General features: G+C 36.0%; 2 protein-coding genes across 2 annotated transcripts in view; one reads left to right on the forward strand and one right to left on the reverse strand.

The window, feature by feature from the left end:
* The first annotated feature begins 4,779 nt into the window (after nucleotides 1–4,779).
* The window catches only part of LOC144256615 (amine sulfotransferase-like), a 74,846-nt gene continuing 53,945 nt past the window's right edge, over nucleotides 4,780–25,680 (forward strand). The window contains exons 1-2 of the mRNA XM_077801950.1: nucleotides 4,780–4,838; nucleotides 7,263–7,414. Of these exons, the coding sequence (XP_077658076.1) occupies nucleotides 7,273–7,414 (142 nt within the window). The 5' untranslated portion in view covers nucleotides 4,780–4,838; nucleotides 7,263–7,272. The remainder of the gene's footprint in view (nucleotides 4,839–7,262; nucleotides 7,415–25,680) is intronic.
* Nucleotides 13,341–24,752, reverse strand: LOC144256668 (radial spoke head protein 4 homolog A-like). The gene is given in 7 exon segments (XM_077802041.1): nucleotides 13,341–13,560; nucleotides 14,972–15,089; nucleotides 15,787–15,934; nucleotides 17,124–17,864; nucleotides 20,763–20,997; nucleotides 24,077–24,332; nucleotides 24,335–24,752. Coding segments are annotated over 7 exon segments (2,136 nt in total).

The following is a 25,680-nucleotide window of genomic DNA, read 5'->3' on the forward strand; positions in this document are numbered from 1 at the left end:
AATGTAGGTTGGCTTAATGTCAGTATTAGGGATGCTACTTTGATTAACTTGGTTAAAGTGGTGTCTATCTGGGATTTACCTAGTAAAATGACTCTTCTGCACTTTATTACTTAAAAATTAATAATTTGGTAGTACATTCTTTGAACACATGTAAATAACCTCTTCCTCATTCAAGCATTTCCTCCCATTATTTCTTCTATATTTACTTCTTGATATTTAGGTTCAAAGAGATATTTTTCCTTCTCACATATTTAATCACGCCTTCATTTTTTACCAGTATCCATCAGAGATATTTTATCTAAATATGTGAGGCAAATCTACCCCATCATCTGTTTCTGTATAGTCTGTGAAGGAGGAATGATTTTCCTTCATGAATGGAAAAGAACTAAAATATTTTTTTTCTCATAAACACTATATGAACTCTAAATTTCAGTGTAATTTCATGAAGTTTCATTTTCAAAATGTTATGATTCATTTAATATGTCTCTGATCACTTTTGTATTACATAGTCAGTTTGAGCAACAGTTGTAGTAACTACACCTGGCTGTCTACATGAACATTGCTTTGCACTGCTGCATATCGCACTACAAGTCACATTGTAACACAACAGTGCTTCATGTGGCAGGTGTTTTTTCATACCCTGGTAGTTAGTTAATGTTTTAAAATTACCAGTGCATACTCAGTGTGTAAAAGCTAGAAGAGAAAAGTGTACTATGAGTGTTTTTAAGGAAACCCAGAGTACAGATTACTTCTTATTAAGGAAGTTGGCAAAGTACAAATTTGGCTATCAAATGCTGAAGAACATAGTGTACATGAACATTATCAGATTAAGCAGTCATCACAAAATTCCCCACTCACAAGAAAGAAATGTTTAGAAACATTTAGAAGCTTAAAACCCATCAAGTTCCAAATTCTTAGTTTTGCAAATATTTCAACACAGGTTACTGCAAAGTTATTGAAAGTGTTATATTTTTGGCTCCATTTAAGCTTTTATATGTGTACACATCTGATAGGGTGGGACAAAATATTAAACATGGTTTCATAGATTCCATATCAGGAAATAGTCTGCCCTGCTTTACTATCAAATGAATCACTGAGATGTTGACTTTGATTACAGATTCATTTTCATGGTTTTGTTTTTATAAAAAAATATTTCAAATGAGATTTAATGAGGAAGGCCTTCTAAAGAGTCTAGTTTTGGAAAGAGTAACACTTTTTAAATGCATGTTTTTTACAAACAAGAAAAGGAAAAATAAAAATGATGCTGGAAACAAACTTCTCAGTATTCATTTGTGAGTCAAGCAAGGCAGGCTGTTTCCTGCTGTTGAATCAAGTAAATGGTGTTTTATTAAAGCAGCTGAAGACATGTGCCCAGAGAAAATAAAGTTGCCTAATATCATATCCCATTCCAAAATGAGTGCACTCTAATTTTAGTTCAGGTATTGACAAGAACTGTTATAAATTAGTGTTATCTTTGAATCTGTTAGTAACATTGGGAACTTTTTTTTCTTACTTGTTGACAACATCTGAATACTATTTTGTTCTTGCCACTTTTCCTGAAAGGCCTAAAACTTTTAATGTCTGTCCAAGCCAGTAAGGTTTGTCTTACCTTTATACAAACTCACATTTCCTTACTGTACTGAAAAGGTTGTGATCTACTCTATGATTATGTATTGCAAAATTCGAATTGTTCTTGAAGTGGTCAGATGTGATACCTGCAAGCTGGCTCTGGTGTCCTTTTGAGTTTGTGTATATCAAGTATTCTTTGTGTAAATCTTTACACTGTGGTACAAGGTGTCCCACATCTATTATTTCCTGCCCCACCTCTGCAATCAGCCATTGCTCTAGATTCCTCTCAGGCCGTCTTATATGCTAGATGCACATAGCATTGTGTGGTTGGGAAGAAGGGAACCAAAACGCTGCCTCTCATTCCTCACAGAAATAGAAAAAGCAATTATGAAATTCATCTGGAAAAATAAGAGACCCAGAATAGCTAAAGCAATTCTAAGCAGGAAGAGTGAAACAGGTAGTATGGCTATACCAGAACTTAAACTATACTACAGAGCAATAGTAACAAAAACAGCATGGTACTGGTACCAAAACAGGCTGGTGGACCAATGGTACAGGATAGAAGACAAAGAGACTACCCCACAAAATTACAACTACCATATATTAGACAAAGATGCTAAAAGCATGCATTGGAGAAAGGATAGCATCTTCAACAAATGGTGCTGGGAAAACTGGAAATCCATATGCAACAAAATGAAATTGAATCCCTATCTCTCACCATGCACAAAAGTTAACTCAAAATGGATCAAGGATCTAGGAAATAAACCAGAGACTTTGCATCTAATAGAAGAAAAAGTAGGCCCTAATCTCCATCATGTGGGGTTAGGCCCCAATTTCCTTAATAAGACACCTATAGCACAGGAATTAAAACCAAGAATCAACAAATGGGATGAATTCAAACTAAAAAGTTTTTTTCTAAGGAAGAGAAATAATATGTGAGGTGAATAGGGAGCCTACATCCTGGGAACAAATTTTTACCCCCATACATCAGATAGAGCTCTAATCTCTAGAGTATACAAAGAACTCAAAAAGCAATACAACAACAAAAAACAAATAACCCAATCAACAAATGGGCCAAGAATTTGAACAGACACTTCTCAGAAGAGGATATACAATCAATTAACAAATATACGAAAAAAAAATGCTCATAATCTCAAGCAATCCGAGATATACAAATTAAAACTACTCTAAGATATAATCTCATTCCAGTAATAATGGCAGCCATGATGAAGACAAACAACAAAAAGTGCTGTCGAGGATACTGGGAAAAAGGTACACTCATACACTGCTGATGGGACTAAAAATTGGTGCAGCCAATTTGAAAAGCAGTATGAGATTCTTTGGAAAGCTAGGAATGGAACCACCATTTGACCTAGCTATTCCTCTTCTCAGACTATACTCAAAGGACCTAAAAACAGTATACTACAGAGACACAGCCATATAGATGTTTATAGCAGCACAATTCACAATAGCTAGACTGTGGAGCTAACCTAGATGCTCTTTAGTGAATGAATGGATAAAAATAATGTGACATATATACACAATGGAATATTACTCCTCACTAAAAAATAATAAAATCATGGCATTTGCAGGGAAATGGATGGCATTGGAGCAGATTATGATAAATGAAGTTAGCCAATCCCCAAAAAAACAAATCCCAAATGTCTGATATAAGGGGATCACTCAAAATGGGGAAGAGAGGAAGAGCATGGGAAGAAGACTAATTCTACATAGGGAATAGAGGTGGGAGGCAAAGAGAGGGAGAAAGGGAATTGCATGGATGGTGGAAGGAGACCCTCATTGTTATACAAAATACATGTATGAAGATATGAGGGGAAAAAAAGAATAGCATTACCATAGAATAAGTAGAGAGAAGTAGAGAAAGAAGAGAAGAATGGTTGGGGAGATAGGAAGGATAGTAGAATGAAACAGGTATTATTATTACTCTGTGTATATATGTGACTGCATGATCAATGTAATTCTGCAACCTGTACACTCAGAAAAATGAGAAATTATATCCCATCTGATTTAAATGTATGATATGTCAAGGTAATTGTACTGTCATGTGTAACTAAGAAAAAAATGCTGCCTCTGCTCATGGAAGCAGCTGTCTTATTCACTTGGCTGTTATTACTGACTGGTCTAGATGTCTCAAAGCTGGTAACTATGGGGAGTCAGGAAGAAAAAGAGGGAGGAGAGGAATGCAAAAGAGTCCAAGAACCTGAAAAGACCCCCTTATACATTCGGTTCATTAAAATTTGTATAATGAAAGAAATTCTTATTGAGCTTATAATAATAATAGTCTACTCCTATTTCTACTCTTCACAGTGTGTTGATCTTCACAAAATGGACTATTTCAGAAACACAGACTTAGTTAACAAATCTTATGAGGAATAAGAGACAGGTTTAATATTTATAAACTGAAATTAGTCTCAGATTACACCTTACTTTCTAACCAAGAGGTTTGTACATTGAAAAGATTCAAGATCTCCCCTGGGATCAAATTCTGTATTTAGCGGGAACTTGAGAATGATTAGAAAATCAATATCTAAGAGCAGCTTGTATGAGCAACAAAAGACTGAGGAATGACTCAGAATTCCATGAGAGATGTGAGAACAGACCTGAGATGAATAACAGTTATGGTGGAAAACAAAAAGGTAATATCCATCATTAAAACAAACAACAGGACATTGATTAGAAAGGGTAACTCTCTGTGTACTGGAAAACAAATTTATGTTCTTAGTGAGTTCATATAACCCACTTGCAAGTTTATATAACCCACTTGGAAGTTTATATAATCCCTAGAGCCTTCTGTAGCTACCACCAGTTAAGCAACAGAAGAAACAAACTTCCTGAGATTATGCAAGAAAACACCTGAAGAATGATCACCAGCCCTGAGATGGGCTGGAAAGACAGACTTAACCATCATTCAGGTACAAGGAAGCTGTCCTTGTAGATTTCAAATGCATCCTTGTCTTTGTTTCATAATTGCTGTAATTCAGTAAATGTGCCCTCTCTTCTCCTAAAGGTTTTTAAGTATCTCCAAAGCTTTTGATCCCTTTAAAGAACCAGGCATAACCTGATATGCTTTCTCCAGTGTCAACAAAATCTTACCCAATTTATAAGAGCTGAGTTACTCAGGTTCTAGAACACTATTCACTGGCCAAAACAAACTCCATAGGGACTATTCATTCCTCAATGACAGAGCAGTTCCTGTCAGCCTAAAATTTTTGTGAGAACTGGTTTTCCTTCATCAGCTGATCTCAACAGTGAGTACTAACAGCATAGATTCTGAGCCACTGTCAATTCTCACCCACTTTTGAATGAGAGATTACTATCTGTATTTACCTCTTTTTCTCCCTAATTATCTTATGAACACCCCCACCTCTTTTCCTTGGGATTCCATAAAGGTATAAGAAGGAGACACAGACAGGCTTGCTACTTATATAATCAGCTTCTCCTACATGCATCAAAGACATGCAAACTATACTGAGGAGCCAGTGAGCACCCACCTGAATCCTCCTCACATGCAGCTTTCTCCTTTGCTTCTGTGATACCACAGGTTTTAAATTTCTTTCTCCCCTTAGACTGAAAGTTGAGTGATTAAATGTAATAAACAAGAAAATAGAAAAATTTCATCCAAAATGTTTGCAGTCACTGCCTGATGCTCTTTCTCATCACCCAGCATTTCTGGAATACTTGGTGATATTTCAGGGTGTGTGTGGTGGTGTTATGGGCTGATAGGAGGGATGTGGTAGGGATCACACTTCACTTTTGGCTTTCTCCTCAACTTATATCTCCTACTATGGGCTTCTCCATTTATCCATGTGATGCAGTATAAATTCTCCCTCACCACAATCTGAAGGCTGAATTCTCCAAGGTTTTTCCTAGGAAATGCAGGATGTCAATATCAAAATAGCTCTCCATCTACCTGTATTGAAAACAATATTTTGATGCATCATCCCAACTCTTCCCTCCCCAGAACTCAATATTTCTTGTTTCCTAGATGTCAACTTAATGAGGGGATACCGCAAGCAGCTTTGTAGGGCCTTAATTTTATCTTTAATTTGGTAGCCAAGAAACCAATCATGAAGGCATCACTCAGGGAGTCTAACATTATTTATATCTGTTCTTATTCTGGAAAAGACTAAATTCTGAATTCCTCCTATTGATCAGGTAACTTGGATTGTTTGTAAAGAACTCAATGTTATTTCTTGACATACAATTTAAACAAAGCCAAATTTGCCCCATTTTAGCAAATTCAGTTTCTTGGTATGCACATGATTTTAAAAAAATAACTGCAATCTATACTCGTTCTAAATCTACTATTATTAGAACTATGGGATTGTCTTAATCATGTAAGCTTCAAGGAAAGATTTCTCAGGAAGATCTAATAGAAATGCTTGGCTGGTCTGAATATTGTAGGTAATCTAACTGTGGAAATACACAGGAAAGCATTCCTTTTGTGAGCAAACTCAGAGCGGGTAACTGGCACTCTGTTTCCCATCCTTAGAAAGTCCTGCATTTTCTCCTAGGAACTAGTAAGATAATGAATACATGTGCTATGTCTAGCTGCTGTGGCAATGCCCCTAGAGTCTTATCAGCCTAGACCTTAATCTCAGGCACCCATATCCTGGGACAACCACAATGTTTCACTGAGCCTAAACTTCTCTACATAACAGTAACTTTATACAATGGACTTTCTTGAGACCTACACAAAGTTCCTAACATTGCACATTGCAATTTAGTATGTAACTGAAGGATAAGCTGCATAATGTTGCTAAGTCTGTAACCTGCCTAGTAATACAATGAACAGTACATATTAATGATGCCAATGACTTAAAGTAAACTATGGATATAAATAAAGCTGGCAGCTTGGCCATTCTGCCATCTTTCCTCCTTCTGCATCTTGTCTCTGTGTCTCCCTTATTATTTTCCTTACAGAATTTTAATATTTGTCTTTACATTGTTTGCTTTCTGCTTTTGTTTTAGTTTATTATTGAGATTCATACAATTTCTGATTTTAAAATCTCCTACTGTAAACTGTGATAATTTTCATGAAGTAACTTGTAACTATGAGGGCAGCGTTTCTGAAGTAAAAACTAATTTAAATAAGCAAAGCATTTTCATTTTTCACTTTCAACAGTATCTCAGATCCCTAATTCAGAAGTTTCTTTCAGAGACAATAAGTTATGTATACTCTAGAAAAACATTAGAAATAAAAGAATATCCATTAAAGAATTTCTTATTTCTACAACAATCAAAAAGATAAGGAATAAAATATAAAACACTAAGAATTTCTCAATAAAAAGTATGAATTCTCTGGCCAAATTATCCATTCTCCAATCTTTCCAGTTCAGCTAGCTGGACAAGTTTAAATAATTTAGTTGACTTCTCTAAGTTAATTTCCTCTTCTCTATGTTGAGGATCATGATATCTGTTCCTTATGCACCTTTAAGAAGAGTTGTCTCACTTTTCAGCATTTCTGCTGCCTCATCTTTAAAACACTGATGCTAGCAATACAGCAAATTTGGCTTATTGTGACGTTTTAAATCATTCATATTATGTGCTGTGGTTAGTGTCATTAGTATGTTCATACACATCAGACATTGCAATAGTGCTTGGCATGTATTGACCACTCAATAACTATTATTCATTTCTAAAATAACTTGAAAATATGTTTCCACTTGTAGGTGAAAAAATATGGACAACACAGAGGAATACTTACTTGAATTTAAAGGCTACAATTTTGAAAGGTCTTTAGTTAAAATTCATATAGTAGAAAGTGCGGATGATTTTGAAATTAGAGATGATGGTGTCTTCATAATCACCTATCCAAAATCTGGTAAGTGTAAAGAGTGGTGTCATGATAGTAGATTTTTGCCTAAGTTTGGCATATGTTTATTTGTGTGTGTGTGTGTGTGTGTGTGTGTGTGATTGTGTCTATGTGTGTGTAAATGTGCTCTTTTTCAGATATCAACAGCAGCCTGACCTACATTTATATATCCATTAAGGATCAGAAAAAAAGTCAGATGAATCTCAAATCTATACTACCAAACCTCATTTGCAATGGATACATTGTCAATTCTGTTTATATATATATATATATATATATATATATATATATATATATAAACCAAATGCTGAGCCATGAACAGGTAGTGAGTAAATGCTAACTTGTTGGCTTGGTCTGTTGGACAGACCTGAGACAGTCCAAACTCCTCTTTTCTCTAATTTGTAAATGCTTCCTGAGTTGGAAAATTTATCTTCCATAATTATTCATGTTCCTTGATGTTTCATTTTCTTGAGAAGTATTCCATGACAGCTGAGTTCCACTGAAGATTCTCAAAAAACGTTTTCAACCAGTAAGTTCTACTAGAAAAAAAAAATAAGAATGATTTTGAGATTTGTGAAGACCATCATTAAAAAGAAGTGATAAAACACAATCCTGTTGGGCTAAACAAGTACTAATAATAGTATTAGTGACTTCTACTTCAGCAGGGAGGGATACTTGGCTTGCTTTGAGTTTTTATAGTTGCCCATGTAGACTAAGGGATAAAGATGCAGTTATTAAGATTCTACATACAATGTTTTGTTTATTTATAGTGTGGTTTCCCCAGGTCATATATGATTAGGCCATACAATTAAATAAAATGTATATATATGTATATATATATCGCTTTGCTCATGTCGGGTTTTGCTATTTCCTGACATCCTTGGATGCTTAAATAGTTTACAGAAGCACCTTAAGTGGTAAAGAGAAAAGGGGGAGAAAGTGAAGTGGCTTATAATTTTGTTAATTCTAAAGGGTAAAGTTCTAAGAAAGGAATCTCAGGAAGGAGAAAGAGGTGCCCACTAAATATAGTAAAAAGAGACTCGGTAATCAATAACATATTTTAAGAAAATATAGAAGAAATAAGCCCCACGACTCCAAACAGAAAGAAATGACACAGAGAGGGAAATGCTAATTTCCCTCATGTGATCAGTACAGGGTGTATGCATGTGTGGAAATATCACACTCTACCCCATCAAAGTGTAGAATTATTATTATAAGTTAAGGAAAACGTTAAAAATACTAAAAAGGACCTAACATGGAGCAGGAAACAGAGAAAGAGAGGCAGAATTAATACAAATCATCACTATCATGGAATCAGAACAAACACAACTCTTCGAGTGATAAAGGAATTTAGAGTCTTTGATTTTATCTTTATTAACTTTAATGTTTCATAGAGACAAAAAATGATAATCGGACAAACTTGTTAGCAAACTTAGAGTGTTTAAAAGAAAAGAAAGCTCAAATAATTTTATGGTGAATGACACTATTGTTGACTTAATTTTAATGACTAATTGAGTTTGAAAACAAGATGATTTATTTTTTCAGGTGCCATCTGTACTCAGCAGATACTAAGCTTGATTTATTTTGAGGGGCATCGTAACAGAACTGAAGATATAAAAACAATGGTTAGAGCTCCCTTCTTTGAATACAATATGCACAATTTGGACTTTATCAAAATGCCTTCCCCTCGCCTCTTCGCTTCCCACCTGCCATATTATTTAGTTCCAAAAGGTCTGAAGAACAAAAAAGCTACAGTACGTCCTAGAGTTTAATCTTTTTTTTTTTTCCACAAACGAAATAACCTGCTTTAAGTAGATTCCCCAACCTCACTAAACCACAGTTTTCCAAATGTTAAAATCATTTTATGTTTAGGATATTGCCTTCTACAATAAAAATATATGAAAGTTCTAAAAACTATGACTGTGATAAGCAATTGTGGATATAATTTGCAATGTAATTCTATAGCATATAACAAAAATTCTCTCCCATTGGCCATAAAATGCCATTCTTTTTTATGGTTTCACAGAATTTTATTGTGTCTTTGCAATAATTAATGTGTATTTGATGGACAGGTAAGTTTCAGCCAATGGATGTCTTGTGTTGTAATAAACATTCTTATAAAGACTTGCACTTTAATTCTCATGACATGTTTCAATTATGTGAAGGTTTTAAATTAAAATGTCTAATATTTTAGGTATTAACAGGGATTACCTACCTGATTTTTATCATATATGAATCATACTTCATCAAATACAATGTAGGAATGCCTCTGTCCTCACATGCTTACTAATAATGGGAATTATCAAATTTGCCTAATATGCTAAGGAAGAAAGAAATTTCGTTTTTGAGGGAATTTAACTCTTTTTCAATTTTAATAAGATTATCTTTTTATATTTTTGTTGGTCTTTAAATATTTTTTTCCAGTTTGTCTTATTTACTGTTTTGTGGAAAATTTATTTGTGGCAAAATATTTCCCTTTATAAAGGAAAGACTTTTTAAAAAAATTGTTGAAAACTTTTAACCTTATGTAACCCAACTGTTAATATTTCTTTCATGACTTCTGGTTCTGGTGCTTTACTAAGAAAACACAACACTAACAACAGATTATGTAAATACCCTTCATCTTTTTTCTAACAATATATTTAACCTCTTTGTTGGTGGGGTGGGAGGGGTGGGGTGGTAACCAGGGATTGAACTCAGGGTCACTCAACCACTGAGCCACATCCAAGCCCTATTTTGTATTTTATTTAGAAACAGGGTCTTACTGAATAACTTAGCACCTCTCTTTTGCTGAGGCTGGCTCTGAACTCATGATCCTCGTGTCTCAAGTCTTCACAGCAGAGAAGATTCCTTGAAGAATTTAGTATTTTAATGATTGTGGATTTATACTTTGTTTTCCTAATTCAGATATTGAACTCCTTAGTAAAATTTAAGAATCTGAATTCTCTAAGTACTCAACATATAATTTCATTTCTAAAATGCCTTTATTAAATTATACCTGTAGTACTTCCTTATTTAGTAATTATTTCAATAAAATGTCTTGTTTGCATTATGAGTTTTGTTTTTCTTATGTATGTTTCAGAAATCAACTTTGTATTGTTGTTACAAACTAATATGTACTAGGTCTTTACTTCTGTTAGGCACTCTTAGTATTTGAATCTGTTAATTAGTTAGTCTTCAGAATAGTTCTTTGAGACAGTACTATTATTATACCCACAAGAAAGCTGAAGCTCAGAGAGGTTAGTAGTTTGTCCAAGAAAATTATTGTGATCCAAGATAGAAACACAGGTTGTCTCCAAGTCCTGTGTTTAATGTGTCCTATAGGAAAGGGACTTCCAAATTCTGGTTGAATGTCTTCTATGATTCCAAGCAAGAATGCTGCACTGGCCAACATCAACAGAAGGGAATTATCAAGAGATTATCACAAGCTCTCAGAATCCATGGTTAACTAGAGACCTGGACTGGAATCAGTCAACTGAAGGCTAACATGGTGAAATTTATAGCAGGAACAATCTGATGAGGAGCCACAGTACATTGTCTGCTAGGAATTCAGATTCTAAACAGGACTCATTTGATTGTCAGGAGACTATCTAACAGGACAGAGATCCTCAGAAGGAAATGAAGGTGGATGAGGAAATGGAAATTAAGCAGCAACAACAACAATGCAAATGTGTACCATACAATGAACAAAAATCTACCTGAATAAAGATTTATGAATTTTAGGTATTCCAGCAAAGACTGAAATTTGTGCTCTAACAATGAAATAGTATTGACAATTAGAGAATTCTGGAGCCACCCTTTCTAATTTTCTTTCCTGCAGACTAGTAACCAGTTTTGTATTTTATATCCTCTTGCAATTGTCCTGGTCCATGTCACCATTTTCTCTAACCAAGGTAATCTGATAACCTCTTACTTTCCCTGGATTCATTTTTTCATTATTTGTTTTCCAAACTGAAGCTAAAGTGTTCCAAAATACAAATGAGTTATATGACTTTCTAGTTTAATCCTCCCCATTGTTCCTAGGTAAAAATCCATCCTTTCTACCCTCTGGCCTCAGCTTACCTCTTTAAGTCCCTCTCTCACCCCTCTCAAGGCAAGTTCAATCAGAGGAAAGTCTATTGGCAAAATCCAGCTCTTTAGTCCTAGAACCCTTCCCCCACACTGATCTACCTGGTGGCTCTTAAAGGTATCTCTTAACCTGCTTAAGTCTAGAGTAAGTGCACTTTCTCGTACTTGAAGCAGTGTAACTCAGTGTAGATGAGTGATCCACAAACTTCCAGTCTATGACAAGTTAAATTTAGAAATTAAGGATTTGTTGTGATTTTTTTTAATTTTACAAACATCAGCATTAATAATGGAATTAAATTTTTAATTGGTCTTTTACCACAATTTGGGAGACACTATTCTGTGGGACCCTGTAATGGTCACATTATACTACTTGCTAAATTGCAGTCTATTCTAACTTTATATTTACCTTTTCATATTTCCACTTCAGTGAAATCCATGATTTCAGGAGTAGCACCTAGTCCTTATTTATAATTCCGGGTGACTTATACAGCTGGACTTAAAAAATCCTCCCTTTTTAATTGATTCAAAATGTTTTAGAAATGTAGGGGTAGAGAATATAAGTTTAAAATGTCTGGATCTGCCAGTTTCCCATATTTTCAAATCATTTTTTCCAAATTTAAATCATTTTGTATAGGATGAACAAGGACTACAATTGAGGAAATTGAGAAGTTCAAAAGGGGCTTGCTGAGCTTGGTAGGTAGCACATACCTACATTCCCAGAGACTTGGGGGACAGATGCAGGAGGATCACAAGTTTGAGGTTGGCTTTGGCAACTTAGATTCCATTTCAAAATTTAAAAAAAAAAGAAAAGAAAAGAAAAAAAGGCTGGGTTTGGTAATGTAGCTCAGTGGTGAAGTGTCTCTGACTTCAATCACCAGTAGCAAAAAGCTGGGGTTGGAGAGGGGCAATTTCATTAGCACTCTAATAGTCTTTTTTGTTTGTTCTTTTCAGTTATACATTGTATATAGTATTATACAGTATTTTGACATATTTATATGAACATGGAGCATATCTTATTCTAATTAGGATCCCAGTCTTGTGGATAAACCCATTATTGAGATTCATTGTGGTGTATTCATATATGTACGTAGGAAAGTTATGTCAAATTTATTTCACTGTCTTTCCTATTCCTACCACTCCTTCCCCTCATTCCCCTTTATCTAATCCACTGAACTTTTATTTTTTACCCCCTTTGTTGTGTGTTAGCATTCACATATCAGAACATTTGACCTTTGGATTTTGGGGATTGGATCATTAATTTCCAGAATTTACAAAGAACTCAAAATGTTCCAATAGTCTTTGAGCAGGTCTTGAAATTACGAACATTCCCCCTCCAAAAAGAAAACGAACATAAATGGTATTTGCACTCAATATCACAGGCTTAACCACCAGGAATTACAAATGTTTAAGAATACATGCCCTGAGTCAGTTTTTACAAAGGTTAGAAATACATGCTCAAATTTACTGATTACTAGTGCTTTTGTTCTCCTTACTCCTTGACACTCAGAAGTTTCCAAGGAGCCTTGTGGATTAGACTTCAAATGTTTATCATATTAGAAATTAAATCAGACCTTTTAAGAATAAGAATACATAAGTATATATTCTACTAGCCAAGGTTGTCAGAAGAATAAGGTGATCTCCTTATTTAGCGTCTGGAAGATCCATTGAGTATCTTTTTATAGATCCATTAATAGTTCTACACATGAAATGTCAAGTTTGCTGTTTCTAAAGAATAATATGCACATGGATAATGGCCAATTTATATATATATATGTTTGTATATATGTGCACACATGTATATAATCAGTCCCACATAAGGGGTTTGTCTATATTCATGTAACATAGGTATCAGATAATTTTATTTTTACTAATCTTCATCTTCCTCAGTTTCTTCATTTTCTTTAGCTGCAAATACAGTTGCTTCTTGTGCAGCCCTGAAAGCCTGCTCCTCTTCCACACCAGGGTCATCCATTTCTGTAATTTCTGGTCTTCTAGGGAATTCTTGATAGACTGGTGGTGGAATTGGGGGTGTGTAGTTGTCCACACTATACTTATGACCCCACCCTATGTAGAAATTCTCAAGCTTTCTGTAAGTAAAAATATATATAAATAAGTCTGTATATTCTGTTCAATAAGAACATGGCCCTTTTATAGCAATGAAGTCCTATATTTGTATCATGGTCCCATAATTTTAAAAAACAATACATTTTAAATGCTAGAAGTAAAATATCCTTCAGTAATTCTACTACAAGGAATTGTTTTGATCCAACAGCTTAAGCTGGTTAAGGAAACCCTGGGGCCAGACCCTGTCAAAATGTACACTATACCCAGACCCCAAGTAAAGGCCTTATTTAATTATTCAGAAAAACACTTAATACCCTGCATAAAGTTAAAGAAATTCAAAACATTGCTAACCCAACAAGCTCATGGCTTGTGCAAGGAGTCAGACTTGTCATTAAAAACTCATGTGTCACGTTTTTAGGCTTCACCATAGGCAATTGCAAAAGCTTCACCTGGTTGCCCTCACTGGACAACTGCCTTTCCCACAGCAGACAGGGGCTCAACCAATGTGTTGCCTTGTCTAAGGGAGTTGTGGCCAAGGACTCTGACCCCTCTGGCTGGTCTTGCTCTTCACATGTTCACATTCCTAGCCCAGGTAGCTTGTTTCTAGGATTCGAGCTGAGTCCTGAAGGCCTCCTTTTCCATCCCCTCCTAGTTCCCCCACCCCGTCTTCCATTCATATTGCAGAAGCCTTTTCTTCAGAGACTCCCTTGTCAATGAGATGATGCCAGAACCCCACATCTGTGGCACCTTCCTATCTGACTCTCCACTGGCGGCCATCACATGGGAGAAAATGGAACAGGGAGAAGACAAAACTGACTCTTCCTCATGCTAGCACAGTAATGATGAAAGGCTTAGTCAGCTCTGATGTTGGCTTGCTGCCACAAGAGCTACTCTGACACCTGGCAGCTCAGTGTTCTCCTGCTCTGTTGAGCTTTAAACACTAGGTTATTAGGAAAGAAGTGGAAGTGTGAGACAAATGGAGGTGTACATGCTGGTGAGAGATAAAAGGATTTTTAGTATCCTCTATATCTTAATTTCCTTGAGAGTGACAGTCTACATAACACATATTTAAAATTATCTTTTACTGAGATGTTCAACAAAAATGATCTGAGTTCTTAAACTAATTTAAACACTGCTTACAATTATCTCCATTAATCTAAGTGAGTGTATAAATAAATTACCTCAGTAATCATAGATGAAAAACCATATTTTAATTCAATTAATTAGATAACTAAGACGAAAAGGGCAAAAGCCTGAATTGTTCTAATATCTTTTACTATTTAATAGAGATGCTATTTGAATAAATCTTAGGCCACACGTACCTGATACGTCAAAGATGAGTTAAAGCAATAGTAGCTTAATATCCTAGTGAGAACATAATTTCCAGAGTTAAACAGTCACAACAATGAGTTTGTAAAGTGGTCAGATACTTACTTGCCATTGGAAAAGGCATATGCTCCAGGCCAGAGGTTGGATCAGAGGACTGCGATAGCATACTGTGGGATGAGATTTGAGGACAATATGCCTGTCTAAGCAGGCATATTCTGAATCTCTGGAACCCAATGAGAAATTTGAAAACCTAACTCTTAAATAGACAAGAAGATACTATATAACCAAAGTCATTTTTATAAATCTTATACACATAGATACAGGCACACTTGATAGAGAAAGAAAAGTTAAGACAGCAGCTTAACATAAAATCAGGAGAGAATTTATGAATGTTTTGGAACAATGAAATTTCAAATATATGTACATATATGCACACACATATTCATTTTTGAAACATGGGCTTTATTAATGGAGAGGGTGTTTCTGTGGTAGAGGGAGTACTATTCATAACCAAATGAAAATTCAAATTGTTACTGTGGAAGAGACTAAGGTTTGCAAGCACAAGCAAAGCAGATGAGAAAAATAAGAACATGGGACAAGAGTGATTGTAAAGACAACAGCACCGGTGTTCAAGTTTGCAGAAAGCAAGACAAAAATGAAGCACAAGACCCTGTGATCATTTCTAGCAAGAGCTACGGCCCACTGTGTTCCCTCCCTGCATCATTCTTTCAGCTTCTGTCAGAGCACATTGGCATGGACAATGTCATTCTTCTCTCTCGCCATTCTGGAACACATGAAGGGGAAGGGGAGGAAACCGTGGCTCCAGTTCAATTTTAGAGGTTTGAACTCTTATATATTTGCCACAGAATGCTCATATTATGCAGTTTATGTGATTCTGGGTTGACAGTCATATAAGTTACCTAAATCTTCAGAGATTGGTGTCAAAAGAGGGAGCCCCAGTTCCTGTTCTGTGTAGTCAGGATCTTCACCTTTTTCTTCTTTTTCCTCATCTTCTTCCTCTTCTTCTTCCTCATCTTTTTGTACAGGATTGAACAAATTACAGCGACCCTAGAAATGAACTTTGCATTATTTAATAGTCTCATGAGGACCTTAACATTTCAGGATATTTGTTCCTATTAAAGCAATTATCAGAATGAGTTTTCATTGTGTGGAACATCAGTCAATTATCCATTCATTCATTCTATAGTTATTTATCAAAGGCTATTTCCATTTAGGGCATTTCAAGAATAAAATGTATTATTTATTTCAGTAATTTGTTCACTTCTTGAAGTTGCAGAACTTGAAGGTTCATGCATGCCTTAAAACTATCAGTGAAAAGGTAATAATGTTTTTTGTTGGCTTGTTATATGTGATTTATATAAATGAAGTAAAGCTAGTATGGTATGATTATTAAACAACAAAATTTTAAGTGAGGTAATAAGGTAGGTAGGCAGTTACAATTTCTCAACTTATCTAGAGCTCTCTAAGTGTATCTCTTGTCTAGATAAAAGTATAATGAAGATTTTTCTACCCACAAACAAGGAAGTATAGCAGAGTAATTAAGAAGGGGGACTCTGGGTCTATTCTACACAGCTTCACATCTATCTGACTGTTATGTATTAGCTATATTACTTTGTCATGTTCCTAAACCCTCTGTTTCAATTTCCTCATCTATAAAATAAAGATAATAATATTCAATCTTTCTTAGAGTTTTTGTGAAGGTTAAATTATATATGTATATAAGATTATATATAGCCCCTTAATTTGCTATAATTATATATAATATTATATATAATATAATAAATATATATTTATATATATATTTTGCTTTTGGAGTGGGTACTGGGGATTGAATACAGGGTCATTCAAACCTTGAGCCACATCCCCAGCCCTATTTTGTATTTTATTTAGAGACAGGGTCTCACTGAGTTGCTTAGCCCCTTGCTGTTGCTGAGGCTGGCTTTGAACTCATGATCCTCTTGCCTCAGCCTCCCAAGCTGCTGGGATGCTGGGATCACAGGTGTGTTCCATTGCAACTTGGCAGATATATTTCTCTTAGTAGCATCTGGCACAATAGGTTCTATGTAATAGTGTCCTATATCACTGTTTGCTTCCTCCCCCCCCCCATTTTTGTTATATTCCTATAGTGTTCTTGGAATAAAGATTTAGGTTTTTTGGAGATAGAGTAAAGAACTGTTTTTAAAATGAATGCACACAGCTATATTGAGTCTGTACATCACCTGGCAAATACCCCTACCTGTGGAAGAATATGCTGTACATGATGAACCCAATTGGAGAGAGATTCCACTAGATCCATCACTTGAATGCCTTCAAAATCAGGGTTTTCCTCAGAGCTATCTCTCCCACCCTCCACTTCTTCCTCCTCCTCTCCTTCCTCTTCACCAAACTGGAAGAATCCTAGAGGGCTGACGTGAGTTCCTGCTGAAATTCTGGCAATTTGTGCTCGCGAGTAATTGCTCTCATTTCCTGGGAAAGGCGGGTAGCTTAGGATGGGAGCATCTAATCTCCCAGTGAAAAATTTCTTGATTTTTCTTGCAATCACAATTTGTGCAGGCATAACTGATGGTAACTTCACCCAAAGTCTTCCTGGTTCGTTGCAAACAAAATAGACATATTTGTTGGCACCTGTTCTATTTTCTTCTTTGGGTATAGTTGGTGGGGGCTTGTAAAACGCCTTTGGTAATTCATCTTCCTCCTTTTCATCAGCTTCAATTGCTCCATTGTCCCTTTCTTCAGCTACGTCTTCCTCCTCCACCTCCTCTTCATCTTCCACCTCATGAAATTCCACTTCAGCTACAATATAATTTCTTTCTATACCCAGGATCTTGCCCCAGAAACGGCATCTTTGGATTGGGTAGGTTTCAGTAAGTTGTTTGAGGGCAAGAAAGATGTGGTAAGTCTCATCAGTGCCCAGACCAACTCTGGCTTGTTCAAAATAAAAAGCTGACTCCATTACATTTGGAAGAGAGCTTTCTGCCTAGGAAACAAATGCTGTGGTTAAAATTTAATCCATAAGGGAATGTTCACTTCTTCTCTTTCCTCCTTATATATCTTGATATTAGTGCTACTTTATGTCTCCACCACTTCAACATTTCTTCAAATACTTAGCTCAAACTATGATAATTCTGAATTTAAATTCTTTTCTCCTTACTTGTAAGTGTAATGTCTTACATTCATTGTGTCTTATACTCACTAATATATTACAGTGGCCCTGTTTTGGGTGTGCTTTTAGGCAGAAAAAATTAATAACTACTATCAATGATAAAAATTCAACACCCTTGTTTTATAAAAACTATTTAGGCAACTCTTACCACCCTAAAATAAGATATATATAAATTATTTGCCCATGTGTTTAGAAAGAACATAGTTGTATATATACATATACATACATATATGCTTATATTGCCATAAAATACTTGTTAAATACATGGTTTTAAGTGTTTGTGTATTAAATAAAAATCAATATATTAACATATTTAGGGTAATAATCAGGATAAATAAAAAGAACACATCGTAAGTGCTCAGACATTGACTATACTCGAAGACATAATATAGTCATATGCTTGCTCCTACTCATGACACATACTTTTGGACTTAAGTAATGAAGAGAACATAAGTAAATACATCTATAATAGAAATACAGAAAAATGAACAAGCAGAATCTCAAGTATACTATAGTATAACTTTTGTGAAAATTTAGGAAAGTTAGAGCATTTTCTGAAGTCAATATAACTTGTAACACAAAATGTTGACTCAGAGAAATTGAGAGCACTTGCTGTTATTACCAATGATCTTCTTTCATTTGTATTATTACTCTGTGTCAAAATATAATTTCCTCTTAGCCTATTGCCATGGTTCCCATTTTCTTAATTGAGCCCTACATGTTATTATTCTCAAAATCTTCTTTTAGTCATTTTGTCACTCATTGCCTTTTGCTTGCAGGAGTTTGCCCATCTAACTCAAGTGATATGTGGCTGTTTGAAATGTGCTTAATGTTTTAGTCAGCTTCTCATTGCTGTGATCAAAATACTGGACAAGAACAGATTAGAGGAGGAAAAGTTTATTTGGGCTTATGGTTTCGTAGGGGGTTTATGTTTGGTTGATTCCAAAGCTCTGGGCTCCAGGAGAGACTGAAAGGTGTAACAGGAAAGCTGTTCAGGACATGACAGCCAGGAAACAGAGAGAGAACTCCACTTGTCAGGAACAGAACATAACCCCAAAGACACGGTCCCAGTGATCTACTTCCTGTCACACTCAACCTGCATACAGTTACCACCCTGTACAGTAGTTCTTTCAAATTATTAATACATCAAGGGGATTAATCCATTGATTAGGCTATAGGTATATAATCTAATCATATAACCTCTGAACATTTCTGCATTGTCTCATACATGAGCTTTTTAGAGACACTGCATATCCAATCCATAACAAATACTCTTTCCTGAGTTTACTATTGTCTCTTTTTCCCTCAGAATTTTATTTCTTTTGGTCTTCGCTTTGGTGATCTTCTACTTATCCTTTATGTTACAAATGAAATATCACCTGCGCTACAAAGTCTTGCCTAATTTCCAACACCAGAGTTAGATGTTCCATTCTGTCTGATCCTGTAGCTTGCTGTCAAAACAATACAAATAATAACTGCTATAATACATTTCTAGTATATGCCAAACTTTATACCTATTTTATACCTTTTAACTACCTCTACTGCTGAGTGATTATCCCTGACACTTAGAAGTTTAGTTATTTGCCCAAAGTCACACAACTACGAAGTGAATGATATAGCATTGCTACCCAGATGGAACTCCAAAGCCCAAGTTTTTCCATCATATTAAACTATCTACTGCACTCATCTAGTTTTTGTTTTCTCCTTCACTAAACTTTAAGCAACTCAAAATCAGAAGTCTTTTTCACATGTATATCTCTGGACCTGGAAGGCAATAGACAGTCACAGAGTTGGTAAGTGAATTGGTGAATGAACAAATCAAAGTTGAGAACTAAGAACAGGAATCATGGTGTGGTCCCAAACAGGAATAAAACCATGAGCACTGTAACATTTATGTGGGACAGAGTTGCTCAGATTTCATTGCTTCAGACACTTTCCTCCCAGAGTCTTTCCACTCTAAGATGGAGCTTTTCATCTTCACCTGATGATTCAACTCTTGCAGGTTCTAAAACTAATCCTACCTCAGGGTCTCAGGCTTATTTGTGTTTCTCCCCAACCCCTATAATGAGATTATCCATCTCATTATAATTTTAAAGGACCACTGTGATATATGTAGCCTGTTATTTTCTGAAATGTCATTACCTGGTGCATAACTCTATCTGAAACAGATTATTATTCAACAAATATTTAATAAGAAACATCAACTTGGAGAACGAAAAATAGGAGGACACTATTTTATACTCTGTTATCCAGAAACATATCCCTCAAACATTTAGCAAAATGTGAGGATTGAAAAGCACTAAAATGTGATGTGAAATTGTAAAAAATGACTAAGTTAAGAAGTACATGGTGAGAAGTGGGGTTGATTGGAGAAAGCTTGAGAAGATTTAAGAAAAAATAATATGTGAATACTATAAAATATATGATTAGTAAAAAAAAAACAAAACCTTAAAACCATACCGCACTCAACCCAAATAAGTATCAAAAGTTATAATAGTAGGAAGGATAGTAGAATGAATCAGACATTGTTTATATATATATATATATATATATATATATATATATATATATATCTCCAGAGGGATTCTACATCATGTACAACCAGAAGAATGAGAAATTATACTCCATATGTGAATGATGTATCAAAGGGCATTCTACTGTCATGTATAACTAATTAGAACAAGTTTTTAAAAAATTATAATAGTGACTCACTGTTTCATCTTCTAATTCCTGATCAGCTCCTTCTAAATTCTCCTGGAGAAAAACAGTCTTCTGCATCTCAGCTATTTCATACATTGGAAGCAGCTCATTCTCATTTTGGACTGTATCTAATTTTTTACTAAAATGAGCCATTTTCACATCTTGGCTAATATTTTCAGTGATGTGAACAGCATTTTCAGGATGCTCATCTAATATCTTGGTCAGCGCGTTAGAAAGATGATCGTATCTGCCCAAAGAGAAAAGATTCCAAATTGCACACACTTACACACACACATCAAGAGCATTTAAACAAGCATTTAAACAAACATGCAGTCTCAGTAGCATTTTAGGGAACTTCAACAACTTGAAGTCTTCAAAGATTTTTCAGTGAAAATAATTTATACCATGAAAGAACCTATCCTACAACTTTCTTAGAAAATGCTTCTTGTATGATTTGGATGCTTAAGTTATTAAAGAAAAACATTGTATCAAGATACATATTCTATATCAGGTACATTTTTAACATTTCATTTCTGAAACTGAAATCTCTTTTGTTTCATACTTTGAAGTGATAAACATTTTTCACTGATTTACCTTAAATTCTTTTCCATGCCCCCTTCCTCTGCCCTCACCAAATCCAATTTTTAAATCCTATTGATTCTACCTTGTTTTTAAAGCCAATTATGTACTTCAGTGTTTTCAGACCTACAAGAAATGTATTTCGTATTGCAATCTCCATTCAGACACAACTAAAAGACAACTGTCATCAAATATTACCCCTTAATTCAAAAGTGACATACCTAATATCTTGTTGTATCAAAAACCCTGCTTTTTATTTCACAACCAAATTAATGAAGCTATCCCTACCTGCCGCAGTCTGGCTGAGCACAATTTAGGAGCCACTTGTCAAAGGAAATGAACTTTATTTTTAGAACACACACACCGCATCACACAGCTCTTCAGGAAAAACCTCAGAGCCCAACTGCCACCACCAGCTTCCCACAAGCCTCTCAACCTCCCCCACTCCTCCTTGGCTGGGTCGAGTGGACAGAGCCAAAAAAAAGTCCCCCAATGAGCAGCTCTGTGGTCTGTCCCCGCCCAATGAGCATCACCGCAGAGGAGCCAATCAGTTGGCAGCTAGAATTGCTGGGGCCGCTGTGAGCCAATCATCAGCTGGCAGCTGGAAGTTTGCTGGCAGGTGGAAGTTTGCTGGGGCCCCTTAGGCTGTGGCTCTCAACACCTACCCTCTCAGGAATTCTTTGCATTTTATTCATACTGTTAGGGTATGATTTTCCAACAGCAGATTTGCAATGTGGATTTATCTTTTAGGAAGACAAAAACTGATCAAAACTGCTTTCATATTGGAAAGAAACTTTCCTGTTCAATGTGGAAAGGTGCATAAATTGCCTCTCTGCTGGATGTATCTCTCAAATTTTGTTTCTAATTACTTGACCCTCTGTCCAGTGAGCTAAATCTAACAGAAATCTCTTTCATCTGTGATTAAGTCCCAGCTGAGAGCGTTTGTTTATCCCCAGTACATCATTCCTCTTAAAAAATAATATAAAATCCCCTTCATGCTCAAGTACACACCACTTTAAGACATTTCCCCAAACAATACTGAGCCCTTTATGAGAATGCTGGCATGCTGCTATGAAATACTGTACATTATATATTTCCTTTCTAGAAACTGCATTAGGTTTTTCTTTGGCCGAGAATGGAATTTTATTTTTTTATTTATTTCTTCCCTTGCTAGAAAGAAACACAATAAATCGATAAGTGTATAGTTCCTATTAATTGATATATTATTTTTGAGTTTTCTTTGTTAATTTATTTATCTTAGACCTTAAGAATGTCACAAGAAAACATGTAGATTCTATGCACAACCAATGTGAAAGGCCATTCACAAATATTATGTTTGGAGAATATGTTATTCTGTGCCCAAATATTGCTGTTCTTGTAAGTGAACAAGTTTATTATGACTAGGAGTTTCTTTAAAACTTCATCAAGCTTGCCTAATTTCCATTTAGTGTTGAAATTCGTGGAGAATTTTCTAGACTAAAAAGATGGTTGTTACTGGGCAATAGCAGGGTTTTTAACTAGAGTGTTTTATTTGCTCCAGTAGGGGCTAAGGAAATCAGAATCCAAGTCAAAATTTTCGTAAATAATGTTTTAAGTTTTAACATAATGTCCATAAGTGTTTTATTCATATTTACCCGGTCAGGTATTACAAAAAAAATTTAAGTACATATCTGATGTACTTTTATTAGATTTTCTTTTTTGTACCAAGGATTGAACCCAAGAGTTCTTAACCACTGAGCCACATGCATGAACCCAGGGGCACTAATCACTGAGCTTTTTTCATGTTTTATTTTGAGAGGATCTCTTCCTAAGTTACTGAAAAGAATAGATTAATATAACAAAGTTCTATGGAAGCTGAATTCTGAAGGATCAGAGTCTGCCAGGAAGACTAAGGGAAGGAAACTGCTGTGCAGAGAGAACAACATGAAAATCACCAGGCTGTGTGCCTGGAACATAGTGATGGAGAGGTAGATATGAGAGATGTGAGCCAGTGGAAATGAGAAAATTCTATTCTCTCATAGTCATTTCCTCCACTTAAAAACAAATGAGTTTATTTGATGTTTTCTAAACTCATTTCTAGCCATAAAATTCAACTATTATTCTGTATCACTGGAGGCCAGATCCTCTACAGAGCTTTACTGTCATGAATTCGGAAATTCAAACTACAGTGGGATTACCAGAACTTATTTGCCCATCATTTTTTAAGAGAAAAGTGGATAAATAGCATGTGCCCTAAAGGCCTCCTATGGTGATCAATTTTCCTAGTTGGCCCAGGATTGAGCAGTTTCTTAGGATGAAGAACATTCAGTGTTCAAATCAGGACAGTCCCAGGAAAACTGTGATGGGAAGGAACTCAAAGCCAAATCATGCAATAACTAGAATGCTTAGATTGCAGACATGTACCCTCTGTATCTCTGTAGACACTTATTTATTACAATAATCTTGGAAAGATGCTTAGACTTCACTATATTGCTTTTTTGTTTGTTTGTTCGTTTGTTTCTGACAAAGCCCATGAACAACAATCCTACATTTTATTTCTGTGTGCTTAGGTACTTCAAAGAAATTTTAAGAATCCTGACAGGTGACCTGTTCTGAGTCCTGTGATACAAAGCTATGTCACTAACTCCCTTTTAGTATAAAATCTTCTCAAGTATATTTCCATTCACTCACAGAAACACACTCTCACACAGAGATACTCACACCCCCTTTTGCTTTGACAAACTTTTTTTTTCCTCTTGGAAACTTACAGATTGAGGCCCGACTTGCTACTGGTCCTCAGTAGGTAAGCCTTAGCATTCTGAATGGCAATCTCAAGCATGCTGGGGGCCTCTTCTGAGGCCCCAGGCTCCAGCTGCAGAAGATCACAATTACTGTTTGAATCTTCTTCCTGAAAAATGTCAAATCTTAGCTCTTTTTGTTTAGAGGTATCATAGCTTGGGTCCTTTGGCCCATGCAGGTCAGATTTGGATTGCTGAGACTGTGGAAAGGTGTTTTCCTCCAAAGTCTTGTGTGATGAAAAGTTGATTCTCTCTTGTCAGATGGTTGTTCCAAAGGATCAGACAGAAGTGTCCCAGCATTAGGAATTATACTACTGGTCCTGTCTGACTGCAGTGGAGCTCCAAGATCCTGCTCCCCCAGAGTCAAGGGAGGAGTGAAAGAAGGCTGCTGAGGAGGGGAATGGGGAGGTGATGCCCCTGGTTCTGTGAGGTCTCCCAGAACCATGCTGGCTCTGGACCGGGGGCTCCAAGGAGGGCTTTTGCTGGGCTGGGGTCCAGTTTCTGGAACCTGCTCTGCCTCCAAAGGCTCAGATGACTGAGGGTCAGGGTCTTGGGGAGAAGCTGCTGTCTTTTCTTCCCATGGCCCCTCTACTTCCTTCAATTCATCATTATCTTTTTCTTGCTTCAGGGAAGTCGAGTCTTCCATGGAAGGAGTCAAGAGAAAAAAAGTTCTGAGTGGAATGGATGTGAAGGTATGGAAGAAGACAATGCAAGGCTGGTGTTTGCTGAGGTCTCTTATGTGATCTCTGGGTCACAGTTATTGCTTCTTAAGTTGCAGCATCCTGTCTCCATAGCAACCCCAGGCAGGGTTCCTTAAGAAAAACAATACAAGTCAGTTGCCAGGATTCTAGGCAAAATCATGAAAATCCTAAGTTTGTGATTTGATGGAGTCCCTGCCCCTCTATGTAGCTCAGCCAATCTGACCTGGACTCTGTTTGGAAACCCGAGAACTCCAGCTTCTGTGTCTTGATCACTTATTGAAAGGATTGAAGGTGCCCTGCAGGAAGGAGGGTTTTAATGTCTGATAGTTCCATAGCTGTGAGGAGTTAACAGGCTTTAGCTGAGGGACCTTGTATTTAGTCTGTGTGGAGGGATGCACGATAGAGACTGAGAACTGGAAGAAAGGAAGGAAATTAGGAGGGAAGAGAAGGAGGAGGAGGGAAGGGAAAGGTGGGAGGGTGTTTGGGAATCCTGTAGGTGCAATTGTCAATGACACCCTGCGGTGTAGAGGAGGGATTCTAAGATGCAAACTGCAAGGATGTCTCATCCATGGATGACTCACACTTACCAACATATAGAAGATGACTCATTGTGCCAACGAAGCAACTCTGGAGACTTTTGGAGAATAAAAAAAGAAGGCTTGAGCTTTGCTCTTTTGTTTTTTTAGGAATTTGCCTGTGAGTTCACAGAATGCTATCTTCAAGGAGAAGGCAGTGCAAAAAATCACCCTATATAATACAGTTCATGGATTACCTATTACCTAATAATTGAAATGAAAATTAACCCTAAAATCTGTCAACATAATAAATCTTTACTTGATAATATAAATACCAACTCATAATTTTGCAAATGAT

The sequence above is a fragment of the Urocitellus parryii genome, chromosome 8, assembly GCF_045843805.1.
Source record: "Urocitellus parryii isolate mUroPar1 chromosome 8, mUroPar1.hap1, whole genome shotgun sequence".
Lineage (NCBI taxonomy): Eukaryota > Metazoa > Chordata > Mammalia > Rodentia > Sciuridae > Urocitellus > Urocitellus parryii.